Source organism: Photinus pyralis, unplaced genomic scaffold, assembly GCF_008802855.1.
Source record: "Photinus pyralis isolate 1611_PpyrPB1 unplaced genomic scaffold, Ppyr1.3 Ppyr1.4_LG5, whole genome shotgun sequence".
Lineage (NCBI taxonomy): Eukaryota > Metazoa > Arthropoda > Insecta > Coleoptera > Lampyridae > Photinus > Photinus pyralis.
The window spans coordinates 24,235,986-24,259,421 of NW_022170596.1; the positions used below are offsets into that span (position 1 = coordinate 24,235,986).

General features: G+C 34.8%; 1 protein-coding gene across 3 annotated transcripts in view; it reads left to right on the plus strand.

The window, feature by feature from the left end:
• LOC116172719 (probable cationic amino acid transporter) overlaps positions 1–23,436 on the plus strand; it is a 35,330-nt gene extending 11,894 nt beyond the window's left edge. For 2 of the 3 annotated variants that reach the window (XM_031489984.1, XM_031489986.1), the window contains 13 exons: positions 16,537–16,690; positions 16,746–16,976; positions 17,021–17,229; positions 17,276–17,447; positions 17,492–17,675; positions 17,721–17,845; positions 17,895–18,192; positions 18,246–18,352; positions 18,402–18,496; positions 18,545–18,783; positions 18,830–18,957; positions 19,027–19,183; positions 21,882–23,436. In XM_031489984.1, coding sequence (XP_031345844.1) covers positions 16,537–16,690; positions 16,746–16,976; positions 17,021–17,229; positions 17,276–17,447; positions 17,492–17,675; positions 17,721–17,845; positions 17,895–18,192; positions 18,246–18,352; positions 18,402–18,496; positions 18,545–18,783; positions 18,830–18,957; positions 19,027–19,183; positions 21,882–22,131 — 2,349 coding nt within the window. In that variant the 3' untranslated portion in view covers positions 22,132–23,436. The remainder of the gene's footprint in view (positions 1–16,536; positions 16,691–16,745; positions 16,977–17,020; positions 17,230–17,275; positions 17,448–17,491; positions 17,676–17,720; positions 17,846–17,894; positions 18,193–18,245; positions 18,353–18,401; positions 18,497–18,544; positions 18,784–18,829; positions 18,958–19,026; positions 19,184–21,881) is intronic. The other variant, XM_031489985.1, reaches the window with a different exon arrangement.

The following is a 23,436-nucleotide window of genomic DNA, read 5'->3' on the forward strand; positions in this document are numbered from 1 at the left end:
GTTAATTTTAAGGCAGCATTCACAGACTCTATAAATAAAATAACCTCCGCATTGTTACCTTACAAGGTATTTTTTAGAAAATTCATCGTTACCTTCGAATTGTAAAAGCGATAATTCGCTGGTCTTCTATTAAAGACCCTTCATGATGAAAACTCTTCCAAAACACTAATGCTTAACCTACAGGTTCGATTTGTCTTGACATCGAGTGCGTTTTTCAGAAAATAGAACTTAAAAATAACCAAATAAGTCGTAGATATCAAAACGTCGTAGATGTTGGCAAACAAAAAAGTCTCCTTGCGCTAAGGTTAACTTGAACAAACAAATTTTTATTTCCTCGAATCCTAATTGGGGTGTGATCCAATTTTCCAAAGTTGGAGGACTACAGGGTACTTTTTACATGTATTATAAATAAAGTAATGTGTTTTTTTATTTTATATTCAATACGCATCGTGTCCTTTAAGGGTTTTAATTAATAAACATTTGAGTTATTTTGCCATAAATTAGGGATATTCTTGAACGCTTAAATCTAATGGTTTTCTATCTGTTTGATATAGTAAAAGCCAGATTTTTTTATTGTAAATAAAATTCGTGTAGTGGCTCGATTAGTTAGGTTTTCCATTATTAAGTTCAATATTGGTGTAAAGACGAACCCGATATTCCGTTTCCGGGTTTCAACCTCTTATTGTAACAAGAGTTAGTGTTCAAATGTTATTACACGATATAGATTTATTTAATACCAAGCTCATTCAAATCCGTCGAAGTGTTATTTGCTATTAACTTCAAGTGACTTTTGCTTTAAACCTTTAACTGGATTATAACGGAAGAATGAAACTTATGTATTACATTAAAACATAACGATTGGGTTCCAATACATATGTCACTTTTTTTATTATTATAAAACGAAGGTTAAAAATGATAGATGGCAAGCCTCTGGGAAATAAAGGTCCTCAGCCCCGATGTAGACCTCGAACAATAGATACCAAAGACTCCGACATTGTATTTGTTCAATCGTATCGAAAAAACGTGGTTTTTGTGCAATTCGTTATATTTTAAACTCGATAAACAGCAAAAATGCCTAACTTAGTATTCGTATGGTAATTACAAACTATTACACTAAAAAGAAACAGTAACAGTTGCTGTAGAGAGATAATTGCTTCTACGTTAAATGTTTAGTTTTGCTGTTAACTTTAAAATTCCATGCATAGTAAATTAGAGCAATCTTTTTACTTGTTCCTGTATACTTTTTTCTTTGAGGATCCTCGGAATTTTCCCTCACCGAATAATAAAATCCAGGGGATTTTATCCTACATCAAACCACGTAGGTATTGCATACACACTTTGCATAGATTTTAAATTAAAGGAAAGGCACTCGCTAATAGGATTACTCAAAACAAACTTGCCGGAACTCTGTGATGCAAACGACCTGAACTGCATATTTGTAAATGCAACGAACTAATCGATTCTTTCATCTAAACCTAATTGTAATTACTAATTACTACTTTTCATTCTTGTAACATTCTATTTACGACGACGCCGCCGAGTGCGGAATTAACTCGCCTGTTCATGGGGTTGATTTAATTACTTCCTCGTGTGATTCCTTTTTTACCCCTTGCGTAGATCTGAGATCTAATCGTGTTGTTTACTCTGATTCTCTACGAGTGGTGGCTTTTACGGTACATTTGATCTGGAAATGAACATCAGCAGATAAGCATATAATTTCCGTTTCTGTAAGGGTTGTAATGTTTCACGTTCGCGATTTTTGTCTTCCTAAATAGAAGGAGAGGAGATTTGCGTTATCTAATTTTAGTGAAGGTTAGAGTTGATTATTTGTAATCGCGCTGCCGAATTTGCAATATCCAAGTTTCGGATGTACAATAAATTTGTGCTATTTTTTGCCGTATGGGACCCTTTAAACTCATTTTATGCACTTTATACCTTAATTTGAACAATTTATAACGAATTATTAATTTTTATACTTCTAGGAAAACATTTCAGCCCTTGAAGAGTGACTCATAAATTTATGGACACGAGAAGCGCTAATAAAAAAAGAAAATAATAATAAAATAGGTACTTAAAATGATGAAAGCTTGTGAAAGACGTCCCTACATGGACTGTTACCTTTTTAGTTATAAAGCATGGACAATTATTGCCCATTAAAATAAACTTGAACTGGGAACATTGCGACCACACTTAACTTATAAACAAGTCATTGAATAATCTCAAAAGACTCTTCATAATCAAACGTAGTAGTCATTCACACTGTAAACGTTAAACGCAAGGGCGTAGCTACGTTGGGGCAGGGTGGGGCATTTGCCCCATCCTAGCTTGGCCCTCACCCATCCGACAAAACGCATGTTTGTGTGAACTTGCTGGCTGTGTCTAGCTAGTGACTTTAGTATTATTAAAGTCACTAAATATAGAAAGTACCGCAATCCATTGGGCTCGTGTGTTAGAGAGAGAACGCATGATTTTTGCCCAAAAATGGCGGAAGTTACCAGATTCTAGTAACTTTAATGTTAGGGATTGTTCCACCTGTTTGGAGATATCTGTATATATTTTTATAAAAAATGACAGCTATTCAGATTTTATTTGTCAATTTTTTTAAGTTGGCAGCAAATTTGCCCAAAAATGGCGGATGATTGCGGTACTTTCTATATTTAGTGACTTTAAGTAATAAATAGCGTCATCTATTGACCCGTAACCTTACTACAATGATATGGTGACAAGTACCATTGTATCAGGGTAAAGATATCTGGAAAACTAGGCAGTTCTCGCAGGTACACATAGGTGGTTTGAAATGCAAAAAATAAATCATTTATACACTTATATACTTAATTACATTTTTTTCTTACTTTTGCCCCACCCTGAAGCTGCGACTGGCTACGCCCTTGGTTAAACGAATTAAGTTTCGCACTCGACCATAAAAATTAAGCTTAAAAGCTACAGCAGAAGTGCAGCTTTAATTAATTCTTCATACTTGGTAACTGATTTCATTAACAGAAGCTAATAAAATATTGCCTCGGGTTGTTGAACAGTTTGCCCAACATGAAAGTAGGTAATTAGGAAGTTTTAATACCTACATAATTTGGTGACAAATTCATGTCGTATAAATGAGGAATTAAAGTCTTCATTTGAAAGTCAATGTATATTTAATGCGTAGTCTATTTATATTTTCGACGTAATATTGCGTGCCGTGAACACTTTTGAAACAAACTCGATCGATCGGTATTAAATATTGCAATAGTTTCGTGAAACTGACGCAAAAGAAAATTTACGGGAACATATCGAGTTTTTGTTGCTTTTGCCCCATATATTGTGTAGGTACATAGATAATGTATAACAATTCATCACTTCGTGAAGTTTAAACCCGAAGCTACGTAGCGGGATTTAACTTGAGAAGTTCTACATTTTAGAGGTGTCTGCAACAGAACTTTATCCGACTTTTGCTAGGATCAACTTAAGGAACGGAAAGCTGTAACTTTAAAGTTTTAGTGGAGATTATTCGAAAAAAGGAGAATCATATTTGTTTTCAGTTCACGTTATTGAAAAACCTTCAAACATGTTTATACTGAATTGTTTAAATTGTCATGAAAACAAAACTCTAAACATCCGGTAAAAATGGGATGCAACGCGATTATTCAACCATGCAATTTACCGAGTATTGTCCGATAGAAGTGGAAAACGCAGAAGTAGCTAAACGTATTTACGAAGTTGACTCTACCGAAAACATTTACCACCGTGTTAATCGCATGGGCTATTTCCTTCCAAACGTGCTTTTTGTTTTAATCTGAAGATTAACTGTGTTCGCTATAATAGAAAATTCCATAGCATTCCATATTTTTTTGGATAAAATTCAAAAGTTTATCTCATGTTTTTCTCCAGTCGTAGATAAGAGTTAATCGCTAAAAGTTAATTAAGTTTGTAAACAGATGTTTGTCGCGCGTGCGCGAGATTTTGTGTATTTTAACTAAAGAATTAAAAAGTGCAGCCACGGTTTGGGGTTGGGTAGAGTCGGTTCCATTGACTGGAGCCGTGCTTGCGGATTCTCGGTTTTCGGATGTACTAAAGACAGTCAGTTAGTTTAATTATAAATTTATTGAGAAAAGTTAATTCGTGAATTAAGAGATTTGAATAATCGAGTTCGAGTTAAGAATCAGTTTTGGTATAAGTAACATATTCGGAGAAAGGTTTAAGTGTTATGCAATAAAGAGGTAGAGTTTCTGAGGTGAATTCAGTTTAGTGTGTATGTACGCGTCCGTTTTATGGATATTTGGATTATTGACATTATAAGGTAATAAAGAGTTGATTGAGCCTGTTTTGATCGAGCTTTTGTAGCGTGGTATTTGTCGCTGGCACTGTCGCCACTTTTTATTACTACAATTATCGAATAAATTTGTGTTGTGTTTAAATGAGCAGTTTCGTATCAGTTTGGCCCCAAATTACAATCCTGGATTTTAAGAGATTCGTGTTATTTGATTGTGTGTGTGTCTTTATTAAATTGAGTTAGCTGGACAGATGTTTTGTGAGTGGCTTAGTGAACGGTTGCCATTGCACACAGCATTTAATTTGTGGCGCCCAACGTGGGGAACGTAGAATTTTATCTTGAGCGTGGAGCGCCCAGCAATATTTCCAGAGTTTTCCACAGAATTTCACTTCAAATGTTTCTTATAGGCGCTCGTGGAAACCTTCCAAAAACACCTTAGGAATCTCCTTTTAGTAATATTCGAAGAAACTTAAGACCTTCCTTACAGACCTTCTGAACAGAATATCTAGGTAGCGCGTTAAAGAACCTAGTAAGCTCTCTTTTAGAGGTGTTTGTGGAGATAAATTTCCAGGTCAAATTTTCCTTAATTCACATGTTCCGATCGGTACACTGCATTGTTTTAGCTACTGGTACACGTTGTGCATAATTTGCCATTTTTATAGTTTTGAATCTTTTCTTTATGAAATTGATTGTGGTACCTCTGTTTTGGTTTAATTAAATATGTTCATTAGTACTTGAGAAAGGTGTAAAAAAATCGTGATATATGTACAGTGATATTCATTTAGAAGTAGACATAGGGATTTGCGGTAATTGTTTTCCTATGTCTACTTTTCAACGACAAAAACTCTTCTGAAGGAGGCCTATGTTATGCAACCAAAATAACTTCAGATCTTACTGTCATATTAATTAATTGGAATATTATTGCTTTGGCTTCCCTAATTTTATTTTCGTTCGTGTGCGAGGTAATCAACTGAAGCAAAAGTGGATAATGTCAATTGGCACAGTGCCGGTAACACTTTGAGACTTATTTTCTGTGAAGACTTTAAAATTAGTGGTTGTTTACATCCAATGCACATAAAGACACCGTAAACAACCCTCAGTTTTAATGGAGGATATGACACTGAACATTTTCATTTTTGTGGAAGAGAATCCCATAAGAAACTTAACTTTGCTTGCATAAAATTAGGCGTCTTGCAGAAGGGTTTCATTTAAAAGTAGACAAAGGAAATCCCTATGTCGCAATCGTAAAAAGGACGTGTGTTTGAGGATGCCCTATATCGAAATTGTTTATTTTTTTATTTCCAATGAAACGATCTAATTTAACGCCATCAAAACCGGAAATTTGATTAAATTTACGTTATTCATGTTCACTGGCTTTTGGTTTATGGTCAAAAGAATAATTAATCACGCACGTTATTAATTTCCTTGTTCTCAAAGTTCTCAAAGGCTAAAATGAAAAACTACTTTGAAACAATCGTACGCTCGGTGCTGCTTTATTCGAGAAGCCCTCTCACCAATAGAACTGATTAATAAGTAACAAACATATAAAAGCAATAACAAAATCACATCCTGACGAAGACTTAAATCGAATAGCCTCAACATTTACATCGAGCAATAAAAGGCTGAATACGAATGAGGGAAAATAATGACCCGAAAGAGCTCACACATACTGTTGTGTAAAGAACGCTATGTCGACGTTATTTAGGCCCACCGGAAATGATGGCGGGACACCCTGTATATTTATTATATTTTATTTACGAATAAGCACAGAATTGGTTTATTTCATTAGTGCAATTTTCTTTTTAGAATTTTTGTATTTGCGTATTGTTTACTTAGATTTATTGTATGGATTATTTTCGGCGTGAGTGGGAGCGCTTTCCTTCGAAGCTGGCTTATTGTAATTGGCGTTTATTTTTAAATACTGGAGGAAGGAGTTCTTTTGTTTGATGGGGGTGGTGTCTCGAAAAGCCAGTCGAGAGGATTGAACTTGATTGTTGAAATATGCAACTCCGAAATTAGTATAAGTGCCCTCAGTTGAAAAAATATTAACCAAAAGTAAGAGTGAAATACCAGATGCATATAGGGAACAAATTTCTCTTTTTCTGTGAAGAAAAGTAGTGTTCACACTCATTTATCAAGCCCGTTAATGACAAGCGTTTCCGGTTTTAATATACTTGGAATTCGTGAACACACGGATTAACGCCCTAGAACTTTTGACTTCGCTGGGGGTTTTTTACCATGGGAAGGTTCCAATCTACAGTGTCAGGATTTATTTTCTCTATATTATTGTAAGGAGGCGGTTCCGACCGTATAGTGGCGTATGGTCAACGGAGGCATGTTCTTTTAATGCAACTACTAGTTTTCATTACATCTATTAAAGAGTACCCTTTTTTGATATAGCATAAAAAAAGGTGATGGGAATATATGCCTGGGAATATGCAATATAAAATAGTGGTTGCTATGCCCCTCCTTGACTCTGCATTCGTACCCCACTGGCCAGAATTTTAAAGTATGTAGATTGGTAGCAAACTTATTATAATTTTGATTGCCATAAAAAACATCTTGAAGAAAATGTTGTTTTGAAGATATAGGATTTTCGCTGTAAAAAGCATTGCACGTCATGAACAGAGGAAAATGACATGCCAATTTAAATCAAAATTTTCATCCTGTATGCTAATAGGCATACTTCACTTCACAGCTATAAGATTTTTGTTGTATGTATGTATTTAACTTTTGCCTATGTTTTTCAATCGGAACCCGGTTGTTATTTTGATCAAAACGATATTCATAAAAACAAGGGTAGTTTGATGTAAACTAAGATAATAAAAATTTATTTTGGAACTATATACGCCATAAAATCGACGATAAAAGCGATGATCTGATGTTACGAGACGCAGTTAAAGGATTACACTGAGGGTGGAGGGTGTATTTGGTGCGAAAGTTTATAAACCGAAATATCGCACACGTATACTTTCATTACTTCATCTTAAATCCATGCAAGTTAAAATGACCAAGGGGTAGAAATTGGATGATTAACTAAAAGTACCATCCTTTGGGACTTGGTCAAGCTGTAATAAAACAGTGACAAAATTGGTGAGATTAAGCGATGGAACTAACGAGGTTAGCTTGTCACAGAAAACTATTACAACTGTTAAGTATCAGCCCTTGTCATCATAACACAGCTTGACACGTAAACACATGCCTTTTATTTTACGCAGAAGTTTACGGACCTGTTCCAATAACGATGCGTTGTCACGGATGCGTATCACAAAGGAAAAGGAAGGTTTAAGAGACGGTGTCTCTTTCGATATTTCCCTTCTAGTTTCGCACCTAGAATTTTCTGTGTGCAAATAACAATCAAATGTGTATCATTCTTTTACATCTGTCAAATGCGTTTGCGAAACCAATACAAAGAAGCGCCTGCATGGAAAACCTCCTCGCTTTGATATATTAATGTAAACTTTTTGTTTGACGTATTTCACTTACTGCGAGAGGATATTGTAGAAATGAATTGAAAATGATATTTCTGTGAAGTGTTAAAATCATGGGGTTGTTAATTTAGCTCACCAGTCATATCTTATAGCTTAGTCACTAAGTAAGGATTTAAATTTTAAATGACTATAATCTAATATTTTTGTCCTGTAATGTTTGAAATGATTTATTCACATAAATGCTATTAAAGTTTAAACGCTGTTTTTCCAAGAGTAGAATCTCAATTACACGGGGTTTGCCTGGGTGATTTTGCGGTATTTAATTTAATATGTAATAATATAAATACACTACGATACCCCATAAACAGATTAATTAATGGGGCCGAACCACCCTCCTTAGATCGACAGTAGTATAGAGATGCAGCGTTAACCCTTCCGTCGGATAATTTTTTCTTCGACTAATTGACCAGGGAATCGCTGCCCTCAGGAGCTTAATTTTTTCGAACAGTTACCTCCAATCAAGTCAAATTTCGTTATCTCGACAATTTTTGATTAACGAGCTTTATCGAGGTTTTACATTTTTTTATGTACGACTTCCTTTTAGGGATGTCTTTCCAATAAGTGTTTTACCTAATACCTAATAAAAGCTCGAAATAGAAAGGTCAATCCTTTTAACGTTATTTTAGCATACGCGCCGGAAACTTCGCGCTTCCCTTTTTATCATACAATAACTACGAAAGGTCATGTTTTAGCGATTCCTCCTCAACTGAATACATTTTTTTATTTTAATATAACTTCATCCACAAATTTAGTTTAGCGTTCCCTTCACGTTTTGCTGGTAGTGACAATTTCTTTACGCTTAAATTTAGACAACCCGTTTAACCTCTCGCCGACGGAAAATCTCTGCGAGAAGTTGCTCGAAAAAAAAAACGAACTTTCGCTATGGTAAAATCCTAAGAAATTTTTTTGCAACAGCTTAACATAGCTTCCCCTTGAAACTTTTACACGGACAGACCTCTTCTTTCGTAATTGGTGTTAATTACCCCCGCCTTTCATTACACGACATTTAATAATTAAGTCCGCCATTTTTTCTCAAGAAATAGTTTTATTATCTACGTTTCTCCGGAGTCTAAGACTTCCTAAAGCTATTATAAAAAACAAAGCTCTATTGAATTGAAATACGTAGTAAAGAAGATTCTTAATTACCGCCACTGCTTACAAATCTATCTTTACAGTTCCACTTGTAATATAAAACCTAAACTACTGTACCCTTATTCTTATAAATCTCAAACATTCTAACTGCCTAATTCTACGAAAAAATTTAAACGCCAGTTTAGAGATACCGTTAGATCAATCACGAAAACCTGTTAAAATTATCCTAAGATTAATAAACCATTCACAAGTAACTTTAACGTTCGATTATACGAATGTTTCATGTTTATCTAATTCCCAATCTTCAATTTTATTCCATTTATTAATTTTCCTATTAGTTCCTCATCCATAAAATTCACCCAAAATCGTAATTGCAATCGAATCTAATGTTGTATTCACATATTTTCTGATTATTATCAACCCTCAATTACTCTCCTATTATTTTCTACCCGCATTTTCTCTAACTTCGGATTGTTTTCCTTTCATTTCTCATCTCTTTGATCATGTACATTAGCCTGCTCAATTCAGCATTCCATTCCCAAAACCGAACCCTGCCTAACAACGTAAAAACGCAAACTAACCCTTCTAATTAAGACCCTACTTCTCCAAATAACACCGTTTAAACTTCAAATAAACCTCCCTGATGAACAAAAAACTTCCCTTCCTGGCCCCACGAGTGCTAACAACCTGCATTTCAAACATTCCAGGACAAAAATTTAAGATTAGTAACTTAAATCCTTACTATGTGGCTATGACTAAAACAAACCCTTCACGTTTTTTTTTTGCTACCTACTTATATGTACATTTTACATTCACAATCATTTTCATTTCTTTATCCAATATTCGTTGTGCCCAGCACGCGAAATAGGTTAAGAAAACAAAACCGTTTTCCCATACAAACATTTCGCGACAGATGTACATAAAAGACAATGTGTTTTCGTTGTGCATGTTACAAGTTTGATTGCTATTTGCACACAGGAAAGTGTAGGCGTGAAAATAAAAGAAAAGAATTGGAAAAGGCACGTTCCCTTAAACCTTCCTTTCGTTTGAGGTACACGTCCGTGACAACACGTCATTATTGGAACAGGTCCGTAAACTTCTGTGTCAAATAAAAGGCATGTGTTTTACGAGTTAAGCTGTGTTATGATGACAAAGTCTCATACAGTTTTCAACTACTGTCTACTAGTCCTTAGTGACAAACTAACCCCGTTAGTTTCAATTGCTTAATCCCACCACTTGTCAATTTTATAGTTTATCTGTTATGCAATTTCTACCTCTTGACCATTTTAACACGCATCGCTATTTAAGCTATTTCACATTTTCACTAGACCCATTCCACCTCCAATTTTATCATTAAAACTGCGGCTCGTAACATCAGGTCATTGCTTTTATCGTCGATTTTATGGTATACAGCATAAGACACTTTCTTATTACCTGAGTTATTAAAGTACGCATACCCATAGGCTCAGACAAAATACTCTGTGCCCATAGGTTTATGAATACCCGTGTTGTTCAAAATAACAATTCCGTTCCAAAAAATCCGCACTAGAAATTCAGACCAGCCACTTGATAAACGTTACGTGATTGAAGAACTGTTGAAAACCATTTTTTAAATTGTTTTCTCCAATGTCTATATAGCTTTTGACGACAAATTTTTATAATGGCAGATGATTCAATTACTATTTCCTCTTCAGTTGTAACTATATCTTTGAACACGAAGAATATCCTACTTTCTTAATCTGATGACAAGGTAAAGTGTTACAAATGCAAGGAACCTGGTCAGATAGCGTCAAATTGTACAGTTGTTCAAAGTGTCAATATTGTATTACCAAATCAAAAGTTGTGTAATCAATTCTTTGGAATATTCAGAAACTGATTGAGACCACCAAGTTTCTCAAATTGAGAAATTTTAAGTTATTTTANTTTAAGTTATTTTAAGATTTTTCTTTTAGCAGATGCCGGATGTGTATGAGAAGAGACTACAGCATTCGAAGTTTCAATTTTGATTTGTTTTTAGCTAGCTGGACAGGTGTTCTAGGGGTGGTGTAGTGATCCCATGCCATTGCCCACAGCGATACAAATGAAAGAAGGATGGAAAGAATACTTTCAAAGGCAAAAAAGGGAGGAAAAAGGAAAAAAAATTAATGATTTAGTGAAATAAGTATGAACGCAAGATGCCAGAAAGGTTTGGGAATGCCGTGGAAAAAATTATTAGTTCTGGTTAATTAAATAGGGAAGGACGAGTTAATCAAATAAGTTAGGTATTAAAAGAGTAGGAAAAGAAACAATGAAAATATAGATACAGAACAACGAAGGAGAAACATCGATTTTGTGAGGAAGGAAAAGAGATAGTCTGGTGGTTATTAAAGAAAAATAAATGTGCAAGAGCTTGGGGTCAACTTAGCTAAACAAAAAGCGCATTTTGGGTTACATCGCGCCAGGTATGGTCTAATGGTAGCTAAGAGAAAGAAAGAGTCCAAAATATAAAGGCACTATAATCGAAGAGTAAGAAATTCCAACTTTGGTTAATAAATTAACGGTATGCAACCAACATTACAGCAATACACACAAATCCAAAAGCGTTATACCTCTTCCTATAATTACACACTCAATTGTATTACGAAAAAGGGGCAAATAGATAACTATACCAGATATATATAAGCAAAATGGTATCCTTTATCTTACAAAAAAGAAAAGACTGCAATGGTTAGAGAGAATACCGGACAGTGACAATTATTGCTTGAAAACAATCAATTCAAAATAGAAAGACATACCAAGAATCCGATGAAATATCTACCGAATCTTGCGCTGTAAAAAAAAATGAAAATGTCGTGTTTGTTTCTCACTTATAAATGCTGACATTTAAATTCGTAATCAGTTATAAAGTTCTTAAGAGAAAAGGAAATAAATAAATTATCATGTTCGCTGATTCCTTAATCGCCATTTAGAATTGAAACAACTGCGAATTCGCATCGGAAGAGAAAAGAAAGAAAAAAAGACAATTAGCTTCAGGATTTAATTCTCGATTGGATAGGTTTTTCTGCCTATCCGGACGGTTCTAATAAATATCCGCACAGTTTAATACTGGTTAAGTTGTCATATTTCTCGCCAATTTTTTTTTAATGAAATTTTTAAACTTAACTTGACGGTTTTAATGTTGGCATCGATTTTGTACTTAATGTCTTTTTAATAGGTAAGAAATTGCCTTCTATAAGCAAACGAGCGATGTAATCGAAAATGTCAACTATTTTTATGACATACCTATTAATGGGTCTTTTAATTCATTCCACTGCAGTAAGGCCTTACCTCGTGTAGTTAAGACATACTGCAGACACACGAATTAATCTAACCACCAATATTATTATAATATAATAATATTATCCAAATATTAGAGAAACACTTGCTTAACCATTGGAAATGTTCCCTACCGGTATTAGCTGATTACGATGCATGGCATAACAGGGAAGCAACGCTAACAAGCCAAACCAAATTCACAGTGAGCTATAATAGGGGTTACATCTAGAGCTTTTCATTACAATTAAACAGAAACAGATGTTGCAGATTATTATGCTGTAATATATAGAGACAGTAGCGGGATGTAATTCTCTTAGATGTGGCGAAGCATTAAGTTCGCTGTAATTCGATAACTTTGCAGAACGTCAAGTTTGTTTGTATATGGATACGTGTGTTTGGCAGATTTCATAGGTGTTTCCTTTTTACCTATACGCACCCCTCAGTATGTCTTCACATTATACGCATTGCCAATTGCTAAAGAGAACAATTATAATCACCTAAATAAAGGTTAACGTATAAAGTTATAAGCAATGCAAACTCTCAATATCACAACATGTAACGGCTTAGATACATTTCTAAGGGTCGAAGAACTCACTTGCAGAAAATAAAATTGAATCTATTGGCAAAACATTTCACTGTGACAATTAATTTTTGTTTGACCAACGGCTAGCTCAGTAATAAAAGATGTTCTTATACCCCTTACCTTGCGGAGTTTGACTTCTGAAATTCTGGTTCTGGTTTAATTCAAGTATAACAAATACTCATGTGAACTTAGTTGATTGAATATATTTAAAAAAACAAAGGCGTTAAGTTAATTTTTTTGCCAAGTTATTTGACTTAAAATATCTGTTTGGATCATAACAAGAAATACAAAAAATACAATACTTGTCTCGTGATCAAGTATTAATGCTCAATTTGACCCTTTTCTAAAATTCCTTTTGATCACATAATAAATTGCTGGCGAATTAATAATCGAGATTGTGATTATGCATAGGAATTATAAGCCAATGTTCCGCTGTGTTGATGCTAATTTTGGTCAATTTATTAACTAGGATTTGTTGCGACCAAGCATCAATTAATTGTCTTTAGTCTTACCTGCCGTATGCCGTTACATACAAAGTTCTTTGTTTATCACAATAAGATTTAATGGTAAAGCGGTATATGTGTAAATTTTCCTCTGCTGAACAAAATACAAATTCAAAACCAAAGCGACCACCATTTCGCACAAGTATTACCTGTGGCTCTCTTGCCACAGCCAGTACGCAAAATAATAACGTGAATTGTGTTTTAATAATAAAAATAGAATAAACCCATAAAGAGCGTTTAAAAAAGCGGCATATCACCTAGGTGTGACCCCACGGAGTCATTGGATTTGACCCATTTTCAATTGGCTTGTTACATGTGGTATATATGTTAACTGTGCAAAGTTTGAACCGAATAGGTTCAAGCGTTTGCCAGAGGCATAGAGGCGTGATCCTACGTGGTTATTGGATTTGACCCATTTTCAATAGACTTGTTACATGTGGCATATAAGTCTATTGTGCAAAGTTTCAACCGAATAGTTTCAAGCGTTTGGCAGGGACAGAGAAGCGTGACCTCACGGGGTCATTGGATTTGAACCATTTTCAATAGGCTTATTACTTGTAGCATATAGGTCAACTGTGCAAAGTTTGAACCAAATCGGTCCAAACGTTTGACAATTATCGTGTTCACGGACAGACGGACACCATCGACTCCCCTATAAAGCTTGCATCGCTTTGCTCTGCCGCTTAATAAAGTATAACTGAATAGGAAATAGAAGATTGTTCTACAAGTGATGTAAAGCGTTAATTTTCAGTGAGTGTAAATGTTTGTTACGCATTGAACATACATTATTTTATTGTACACTTGTGGGAATAGCAACGACGGAACTAGATTTCTAAAAACAATATACACAAATCCCGGTGAAGACTGAAGATACCATAGAATGGGGAACTACCAAATTCCTATGGCTACATCAAGTAAATAAAAAAAATTAAAAGAAAAAGGCGATGTCATGAGCAAATTCCACCGATTTACTCCCCAGTAGATCGAAGGAAAAATGTCTAAAATGTTACGAATAATTCAGTGGAGACCCAAAAAAAATGCGATAGGAATTATTAAGAAATGTCTTAGTTTTTCTGGAAAAGGTATCAATCTTTAAAATATCTTTTTTATGCTAATTTTTAGAGTAAGCACTTTACAAGTAAGCGAAAGTGTCGACATATAGCCAACTCATCTCAATTTTTAATGGAACAGAATGTAGGTGATGAACAAAATGTTAAAAGTTTTGACGTCACTTTAAACTACTCAATACTTTCTTATTTATAAACTCATTCAGAATGTTTACCCATGTAACATTACAGGTTTGGAATTCTAATATTCGCCCCATTCCAAACTTGACGAATTATAGGCCATACAATAAATACCGTTTAATGCATTTTCCTAGAACACAATACGAGATGTGTTATTGCGACCACGTGCTGTTGTAGAGTAGGCAGCACATGTCAGATAAATAAGGAGGAGAAAGCCAATAATGGCTAAATAAATATAAAATTCAACTTTACCACATAATGAATTACTGTTTAAAATATACACCTCTGAATGCTAAACAAAACTTAAATGAAATGCAATTTTCCAACCAATGAAACAAAATAACCGAAATCCTTTGTTTGGATTCAATTCTTATCGATAAACACAACACAAATCTGCAAATAATTTTTACGGGTCAATTCCTTTAGGAATATTAAAATTACTTAGAACAAAAGTCATTAATATGCGAGCGACTTTTTTTATGTGAAAAGCGGTTCTCCGATTCGTAAATGTTCCTTCGCATTTATTTCCCACTTATAAAAGACCTTGCTACGAATCAGACTGATAAAAAGTTTTTCTGCAACCCGTAATTTACTGTACCTAATTGGTTTATTCGCCCACATATAAAGTTGCAGGTAACTCGCAATTTATCACAAATCCGAATTTGTTTACACGTTTCTCCATGACGTACCCGAAATTTAGGAGTTCCCGCTACCTAATATGTTTTTACGAATACGTTTCGAATAGATTTCAATCAGTAAATGCACGTTCTTGTTCTTGAGATCTTACCACGAATCTTCATACATCGCGAGGATATTTCTCAGCAGACAGAACATTGCAAAAAAATTTCGACGGCGAATAAATCTTTTTACAGCAATGTTTGCGCGTGGGTAAGTGAAATCGGAAGCCTTTTGTATTTACGCGAATCAAACGCGGTATATGTGTAAATTTGCCTATGTTTAACAGAATACATTCAAAACTAAATTTTTGAAGCGGAAAAGCGGCCAACCGATGATTAACTTTTAGGGTCACGAGCCTTTTACAGCTTTTTTTAAGATATTTACAGGTCTTTAAAAGGATATTCAAGGGTTGTTCACATTCTCCAAAAGCTCCAAACAATTATAAAAAGTGTTGCAAGTGCTTTGGAGTAAATGTTTTCCGAACCTTGAAGAGCTCTTTTTTAAAGGCTAATGCGTCTTTAAGAATTTTCAAGGGCCTTCAACGGAATTTAAGGTCTTTAACTTATGTCTTATGAGCTTTTACGGGTTTTCAAGCGCCCTGAATGTGAGCCGTCATAACCCGGTTTGTTTGCTGGAATATTATTGTGGCAATAAGAATATTGTAAGCATAAAAAAATCTACCAGGTCATTAAAGAAATTAGCAATATGTCGGACATGGAGCATAATATGAACAATTCAATATAATAGAAAGGACCAAAACAACCATTTCTTTTCGATAAAACACGGGCCCCAAAAATCTAGCTAATATTGTTAATTGTATTCTTTTACGTGTTATGGTTACTGATAGAAATTAAAGCAAAAATCTATATTTTGGCTCTTGCCTGGTTAATATTCTTACACGTTGATTATAGAAAAATCGTTTTGATTAAAAAAAATGTTCTGAAGGAAGATTTCCCTAAACAAAACCTGGCTACTACAAAATCCCTCTTGAAATATGAAAAAATGTACCTACTTATTTTATAGCAAAAAAAATGGACATTTTAATAGATTCGAATGAGTAGGCTAAGTGTCTTTTTAACCGTAAGGGTTAAATCACATTAACGCCAAGAGTAGATAAAGTGTAACAAATCATTGTGGATTTCAATGACATCTGTCATTCTTATTCAAAATAGGAAGCGGAGCACGATATCGAATAACCTACAGAATTTTTATAATGATTTCTATTTTTCTGCTATAAAATAAAGTATTATTTACGACGATAAAGGGAAACTATCCATCTCGTAAATTAACATCTTTCACGCGATGGTTAAAACATCCCTTTATCGTGTTGTATAATAAATAGCAATTAGTAAGGTTTGCTTCAGTCAAGAAATTTTTGTTCCAGAAATGCCTAACGACGTTAGATCTCACTTCGCTAGGGGTTGGAAGCTGTGTTGGAACTGGCATGTATCTTGTTGCGGGAATGGTGGCTAGAAACTTCGCTGGTCCCGGAGTTGTCTTTAGCTTTATCATAGCCGCAATCGCTAGCATATTTTCAGGTAAGAAACTGCGTAAAACTAATACGTGCAATCGACTGATACTAACCCCGTTTAGGAGCTTGCTATGCCGAATTTGGTGTAAGAGTTCCGCACACAACTGGTTCCGCATATATGTATTCTTATGTAACTGTTGGAGAATTTATTGCTTTTATTATAGGATGGAATATGATACTCGAGTACCTCATTGGTACTAGTGCCTGCGCTTGCGCGTTAAGCGCCTGCCTTAATGCTTTATCAAATGGTGCCATTAGTGAAGCTATAGAAGATAGCGTAGGGACGATATTTGGTAATGGCCTACAATCTTCGCAAACGTTAATGGGGCATTTTTAGGAAGACCCCCAGATTTTTTAGCGTTCGTCATAACATTACTAATGATGGTTTTATTAGCAGCGGGAGTCAAAAAATCTCTTATTTTCAATAACGTACTAAACGCCATAAATTTAGCAGTATGGGTATTCATAATGGGTGCGGGGATGTTCTATGTAGATACTAGCAATTGGTCGGAGCACTCCCGTTTTCTTCCTTACGGCTGGTCCGGGGTATGCGAAAGTGCCTTTCTTTCTAAATGTTACTAATTGACATTAGGTATTCACTGGAGCCGCTACGTGTTTTTACGCCTTTATTGGATTTGATATTATAGCTACCACAGGGGAAGAAGCGAATAATCCTAAAAAATCCATTCCTATGGCGATTATTGTTAGTTTAGTTATAATCCTGACGGCTTACGTCACCAGTTCTATGGTGTTGACACTAATAGGTAATTTGCTACTGTTGAAATCAGAGATTTAAAGTGTGTTGCAGTACCCTATAATAGAATCGACCAAGATTCCGCGCTTGTAAAAATGTTTGGAGAAGTTGGAGCTTATAATTGCAAATACATCGTTGCTGTAGGCGCTCTTGCAGGACTCACAGTCAGTATGTTTGGGTCCATGTTCCCAATGCCGCGAATTGTATACGCCATGGCACAAGATGGTCTCATCTTCAAGTAAGTTCCCTGGCTCAATACCGTAACCCAACTTGCACTTTGTAGAGCACTATCGCAAGTGTGGCCAAGTACGGGAACACCCACCTTAGCCACATTTACAAGTGGATTAGCGGCGTCTCTGGCTGCTTTATTAATACAATTAGAAGTCTTAGTGCAAATGATGTCCATAGGTAAGGTACACTCAGAAAAACACTTTCACCAACCGCAGGCGTACTTCAGGTACCCTTCTCGCGTACACCTTAGTCTCAACGTGCGTCCTGATATTACGTTACCAGCCCCACTCGACAAACTTAGTGGAGCTGTTGCCTCAAAGTTTAAGAACGCCTTTGCGAGGATCGCCCACGAAAGAAACCCTTGCTCAAGTTCCCAATGGCCAAACATTATACAGTAACCAGCTGCATCCAGAATCGTTAAAGCACGCGCTTGATTCAAATTTAGATATACAAATTACTCCGGCGCCGTCTCCGCTTCCCACCCAAACCACACAACGAGTCATGGTTAGGAGAGTTACGCGCAGGTATGAGCCAAAGTGTATCGGGAGACTAACGTGACGTTCGCTTATTGTTCAAGCTCTCCAGACAGCGACGACACATTGCCTGGAGATGAACCAGAAGAAGATTTTTCTATGAGAGATGACCAATTTTTAGTATCCGATAGGACGGAAAATAAGTTTTATGGTGAATTTTAAACTATATAGTAGTTTTTCTGTTGTAAAGATTATTTTAGGTACGTTACATGGTGCTAGCAGCGCAGCTAGTACTGGTGGTGTGGTAGGTGCTACCGTAGGCCCTAGCTTAGGTTATCTAGGACGTAGATTACAAGTGAGTTGGCCAGTTAACCATACGTGGATTTAATACAATGGTTTGTAGGCAGCTACATATCTTTGTCCCGCAATTTTTCCGTGGGTTGACACTGGACCACCAACTGAAGAATCTGGAATGTTTGTCATGAAGATGGTTGGAATTTTATACTTGCTCATAATTATCTTTGATCTCATCATTGTTTGTGGCATGCACAACATGACTGGTGCCACAACATTTTTTCTATTTTTGTTCTTGTTCGCTATAATAGGGGTTTTACTCGCCATATCAAGAAAGCCACAAAATAGGTAAAAACGCACAGCAAAAAACTGTCTCATAACATTTCACTTGTAGAAATACGTTAATGTTTATGACTCCAGGTCTGCCATTTGTACCTGCCATTGCTGTAACTGTTAATATTTACCTTATTTTTAAATTATCCATATTAACGTTGGTGCGCTTTACAATTTGGATGACGTTAGGTGAGATTTTCTTCATCAAAATTGTAGTGTACGGGATATTCTACTGATCTTGTTTTTAATTTTTTTCAGGTTTCATTATGTATTTCTACTATGGTATCAAGCACAGTTCGTTGGAAAGCGACATAGACCAAAATATCGAGCTCACAGTGACGGACCACGAAAAAATGGATAAATATAGCCCGAAACCAGCATTTACACCATCACCTGTAGCAGTTAACAGTTATAAGTGAGTACTATAAGTAAAATTTTAAAAATAGACAACATTAGAACAACACTTTTTGATTTTTCTCGTGCGAAGCAACACTACGGTTTTAGTGGCAACCTCAAATGTAAATTTTACCTTATTTCCTGTCTTAGAAATCTTCTTGGATAGTATTGAGATCTTAAAAATCTTGATAGAGACTGTCTCACGTCCGTCAAATCACCATGTGTAGAATCCTGATCGATTTCGGAGTGTGAAACTACCTACTTCTAATTATTTATTTATTTGTTTAATCAGACACTATACAAAATAATAAAATTCCTAATTTATATTTAAGCTGAAAGTACTATTTAAGTAAGCTGGGTACCGTAAGAGATCAAATATGGATAATTGTGGGTTGACCTAAAAAACATTACTCGGATGAACTTTTTCTGCACTTTTTCCATCATGTCTGAGTATTTTGAGAGTTTGAGGAGACCAGATACATGCAACATACCTTTAACTTAACTTTAACTTTTAATTGAGAAGTCTAATCGAAAAAGTACGAATTGTTTTGGATTCTACGCACCAAAATTAATAAGAAAAAGTGTTTTCCCGAGAAGTTTTGGTGCAGTCGATTTTTGGTAAAAAAGGAAGGTTATACACTGCCTTTTTTTGAGGCCCCGAAAAAAAAATTGTCTCAGATCGACCCGGAAAAAAATTTTCTCATAGAATGTGGCCTGTAGAATCCATAATTTCAAACAGTTCCAAGATTGGGCTACTAGTTCAAAAGTTACAGCCCTTTGAATTTTCTTTCGAAATTGGTTTCTAGTCCATAACTTTTGATTGAGAAGTCTAATCGAAAAAGTACGAATTGTTTTGGATTCTACGCACTAAAATTAATACATAATAAAATATGATCGTTAAAAGAACATTAATAGCAAAGACCGCCAACATAAAATAGGTGGATAGGTACCATGAGAAAACTGTTTTGACTTTTTATGACGTATCAATCTAAAGCAAGATTTTTTTATTTAGATTTTTACATTGTTTTGAGAAAAGTCTTTACCACAGAAAATAACCCACAAAAATGTCCATTTATCAATCTATTTTGCTGTTGTATTATACGCTAAAATGTATAGAATTTAATGCTATATAATAATAGCAATATTTTGATTTGGGCCTCGTTTTAAAAGAAATTTTGAAGATTATGGCGTTAGGTTCGTGATATATTCAAACTGCTCCCCATGCGGCCTACAAATGACTCTAAGTATACTTTGAGCATGCCAAATAGCACAATATGCAGACTGTTCCCGAATCCTCCTCCGCTTAATCGTGTAATTATAGCTTAAGAATCCTTAAAAACTGATTAATTTTATGGAACAGGTCCAATTTTAATGATTCTTCCTTTGATATGTTTGTAATTCTGTACCACTTATAATTAGAAACATTGTAGTCAGGTAACAACACATCATTGGAAAGGTTTTTCTTTTCTGAATTTGAAAGTGTTTTTTTTAGATTAGCTTTTCTAAGAGAAGTGTCATTTGCACTATGAAAGGTTGGGGCTACTGGCATAAGAGTCGAAGAGATTAGATTATTAAAATTAATATACCCGGATATTTTTCGAAAAGTTGTTCTGTTCCCATTTTACGTGTTTGCCACGATGAATTGTTTAAATAATAGGTAGGTACAGGATTTGTATGCAATTGTCTTGAGCAGACATGTGCACAGATAAAACTTTTGTGGGCAAATGGACCCAAATGTACGAATTTGACGTGAAAATGCCTAGTTTGGAGGATGGCATTTTTATGCACCTTTCATGGTAAAATAGGTAGTATTACAATTGACAAACTCTTGCATAATTTTGTGGTTTGGCTGCATTTCCTCTGAAATCTTTCTATAATTCCTGTATGAGCTAATACGACAGCTTTTCGCGTGTTTTTTATGAATAATTGCATTACAATTTCTACCAGCAGCTGTTTCTATCGGAATTTTCATTTACACTTGAAATTGCTTATCGACTGTCTCCGAGAATTTTTCTAGAACACAAAAAACCGGAGTTGTAAATGAATTTATTTCATTTATTGTGAAAATTGTTTTCTTTTGTTCTCTCTTTTCATGTTCAAGGTTCCTTGATCCCAAATTTCATTTTTATGAATAAGTGTTCTCACGAAAATTTTTAAAAAGATTGTATAAAACAATTATGCGAAGTATTTATTATTTATTAAATATGGCGTAGTATTGCGAGCAGCTACTTCATCACAAACGTAACAAAGTCTGAAAGCCTGGGCCGTTCTCACAATAACTCAAAAACGCTAATGATGCTGAAATTTGGCACACAGATAGGCCATAACCAAAGGAAAAAGTGAATGGATATTGGGTTGCGGGGTGGACCCCCTGGTGCAAGGTCAAAAGTCAAACGTATTTTGATCAGCATTCGATTTTTGGAACGCTCTTTTCGAAAGCATTCACAAAGATTTGTAGGGAGGGTTGCACTGTTCACCTCAATAAATTAATATTGCATTTGAATTAAGACATCATAATTTTCGTAAAAAGTGATTGGTTATCATTTAAACAATATGAATATTAATTACGCACGTTGAAATGTTTTTGATTTCATGTATCGAAAGCATATCAAAGTAAAAATCATTGACATCGGACTGCTCCTGTACAACTCGCTTATATGTGATGAGAACTCTCTGAAATAAAATGAAAGGATACAATTTCCATTTATATTTTTCAGTCAAAATCAGCCGAGCTACGATTGGGACCCGAACGCAGTCTGGTCCCAGTCAAACGCTTGGTCGCAACCAGTACAACAAAGTCAGGCAAGTCAACCAAACAGCCAGCAATACCAAATGGAACAACAGTACAATATCGAAAGCAAGAACACCCGTTCCGTTATCAGTAAGCCTCCCCCAAACACTAAACGAACAACAGGCTCCAGCAATCTCTTCGTTGCCGAAGACTCCTTCCCGACCTGGGACGATTAGTACGATTTTAAAAATGATAGGTTATTTTGTTAATTATTTAAATCGAATTGTATCGATACAGGTTGTTATATTGTGTGATTTTTACATGACTGATATATTTAAACATATTAAAGTTGTTTTATATTTGTAAATTGTAGTGCGTTCTAATAGCATTATTTGCTGTAATGCACGCGAAATGCGTTACATCAAGAAGAATAATTATATTCTAAATAGAAATTTGGTAAACTATTCCGAGGTGATCGTCTCTATCCAACAAGCACAACTAGCTACAGATATTTGACAAAAAGAGTATTGTGTGATAGATATTTATTGTAATTTTCTTTGACCTTTCTAAACAGTGAATGAGATGATTCTTGTACGACAGAATTATACAATTTTTCTATAATAAAATGTTATATCATAGTCCTAATGTATCTATAATTATATTTAATATGCCTATGAAGTTTAAGGTGTACATATTAACAGGTTGTTAAAATTAAAATAAGAAGATATTTGTACTAAATGTTGCTTACGGAAACTATAAGAATATTATTTTAAATGGTGTAACTATCTTTTTGTAAAAGCTTGATTTCCAAGTAACTTCAGTGTAGGTAAATCCTAAACAAACACATACGCAGAGTAGTGCTTCAGATTTTCTGGGTGCTAGTACTATTGCAATAATCTTTTCTTGGTAACAATAAGTCTTCCCTAGGAGTATTGTACAAACCTTCTGCTTGTATGAATTTAGTTCTCTGCCACTTTTGCAATTGATGTTGCTCAAATTACCATATAAAATAATATTTTATAGTTTTGTTTGGTGTTTAAATATTCATCAATGTTCAAACTTGTTATCACGCAATTGTATAAACACTCTGAACTGATTATAAAAGTATTTTCCATACGTCAGTGCCTGGATTCAATATTTGTTGAATTAGTTATTATTTAAGAATACTCTCTAAACGCAACTTTTTCATCGATACCTCTAGTTAAGTTTGAAGGGTATTTGGAACGATGATTGAGGCGTTGGGTATTACGTAGATCAAATTTGAGAATTGTATTTGTGGTGTATGTTTAGCTAGATTCTCATTATTCATTTTACATTATTGTCAGTACAAATATTTGTGTTCCTTACATACAACACTAAATATTAACTCTCCATTAGTGTATACAATCGCATATCTGTAGTATTAACTAGAGATTTCAATTAGGTTCATCATTGCAGTGATATTTGATGTTTAAAATTCTTCCGGTATATTTATTAAGTACCTAAGTAAATAAACGATAGATAGATGAAATGTTTAATTAGCGAATAAACTATTTCAGCAT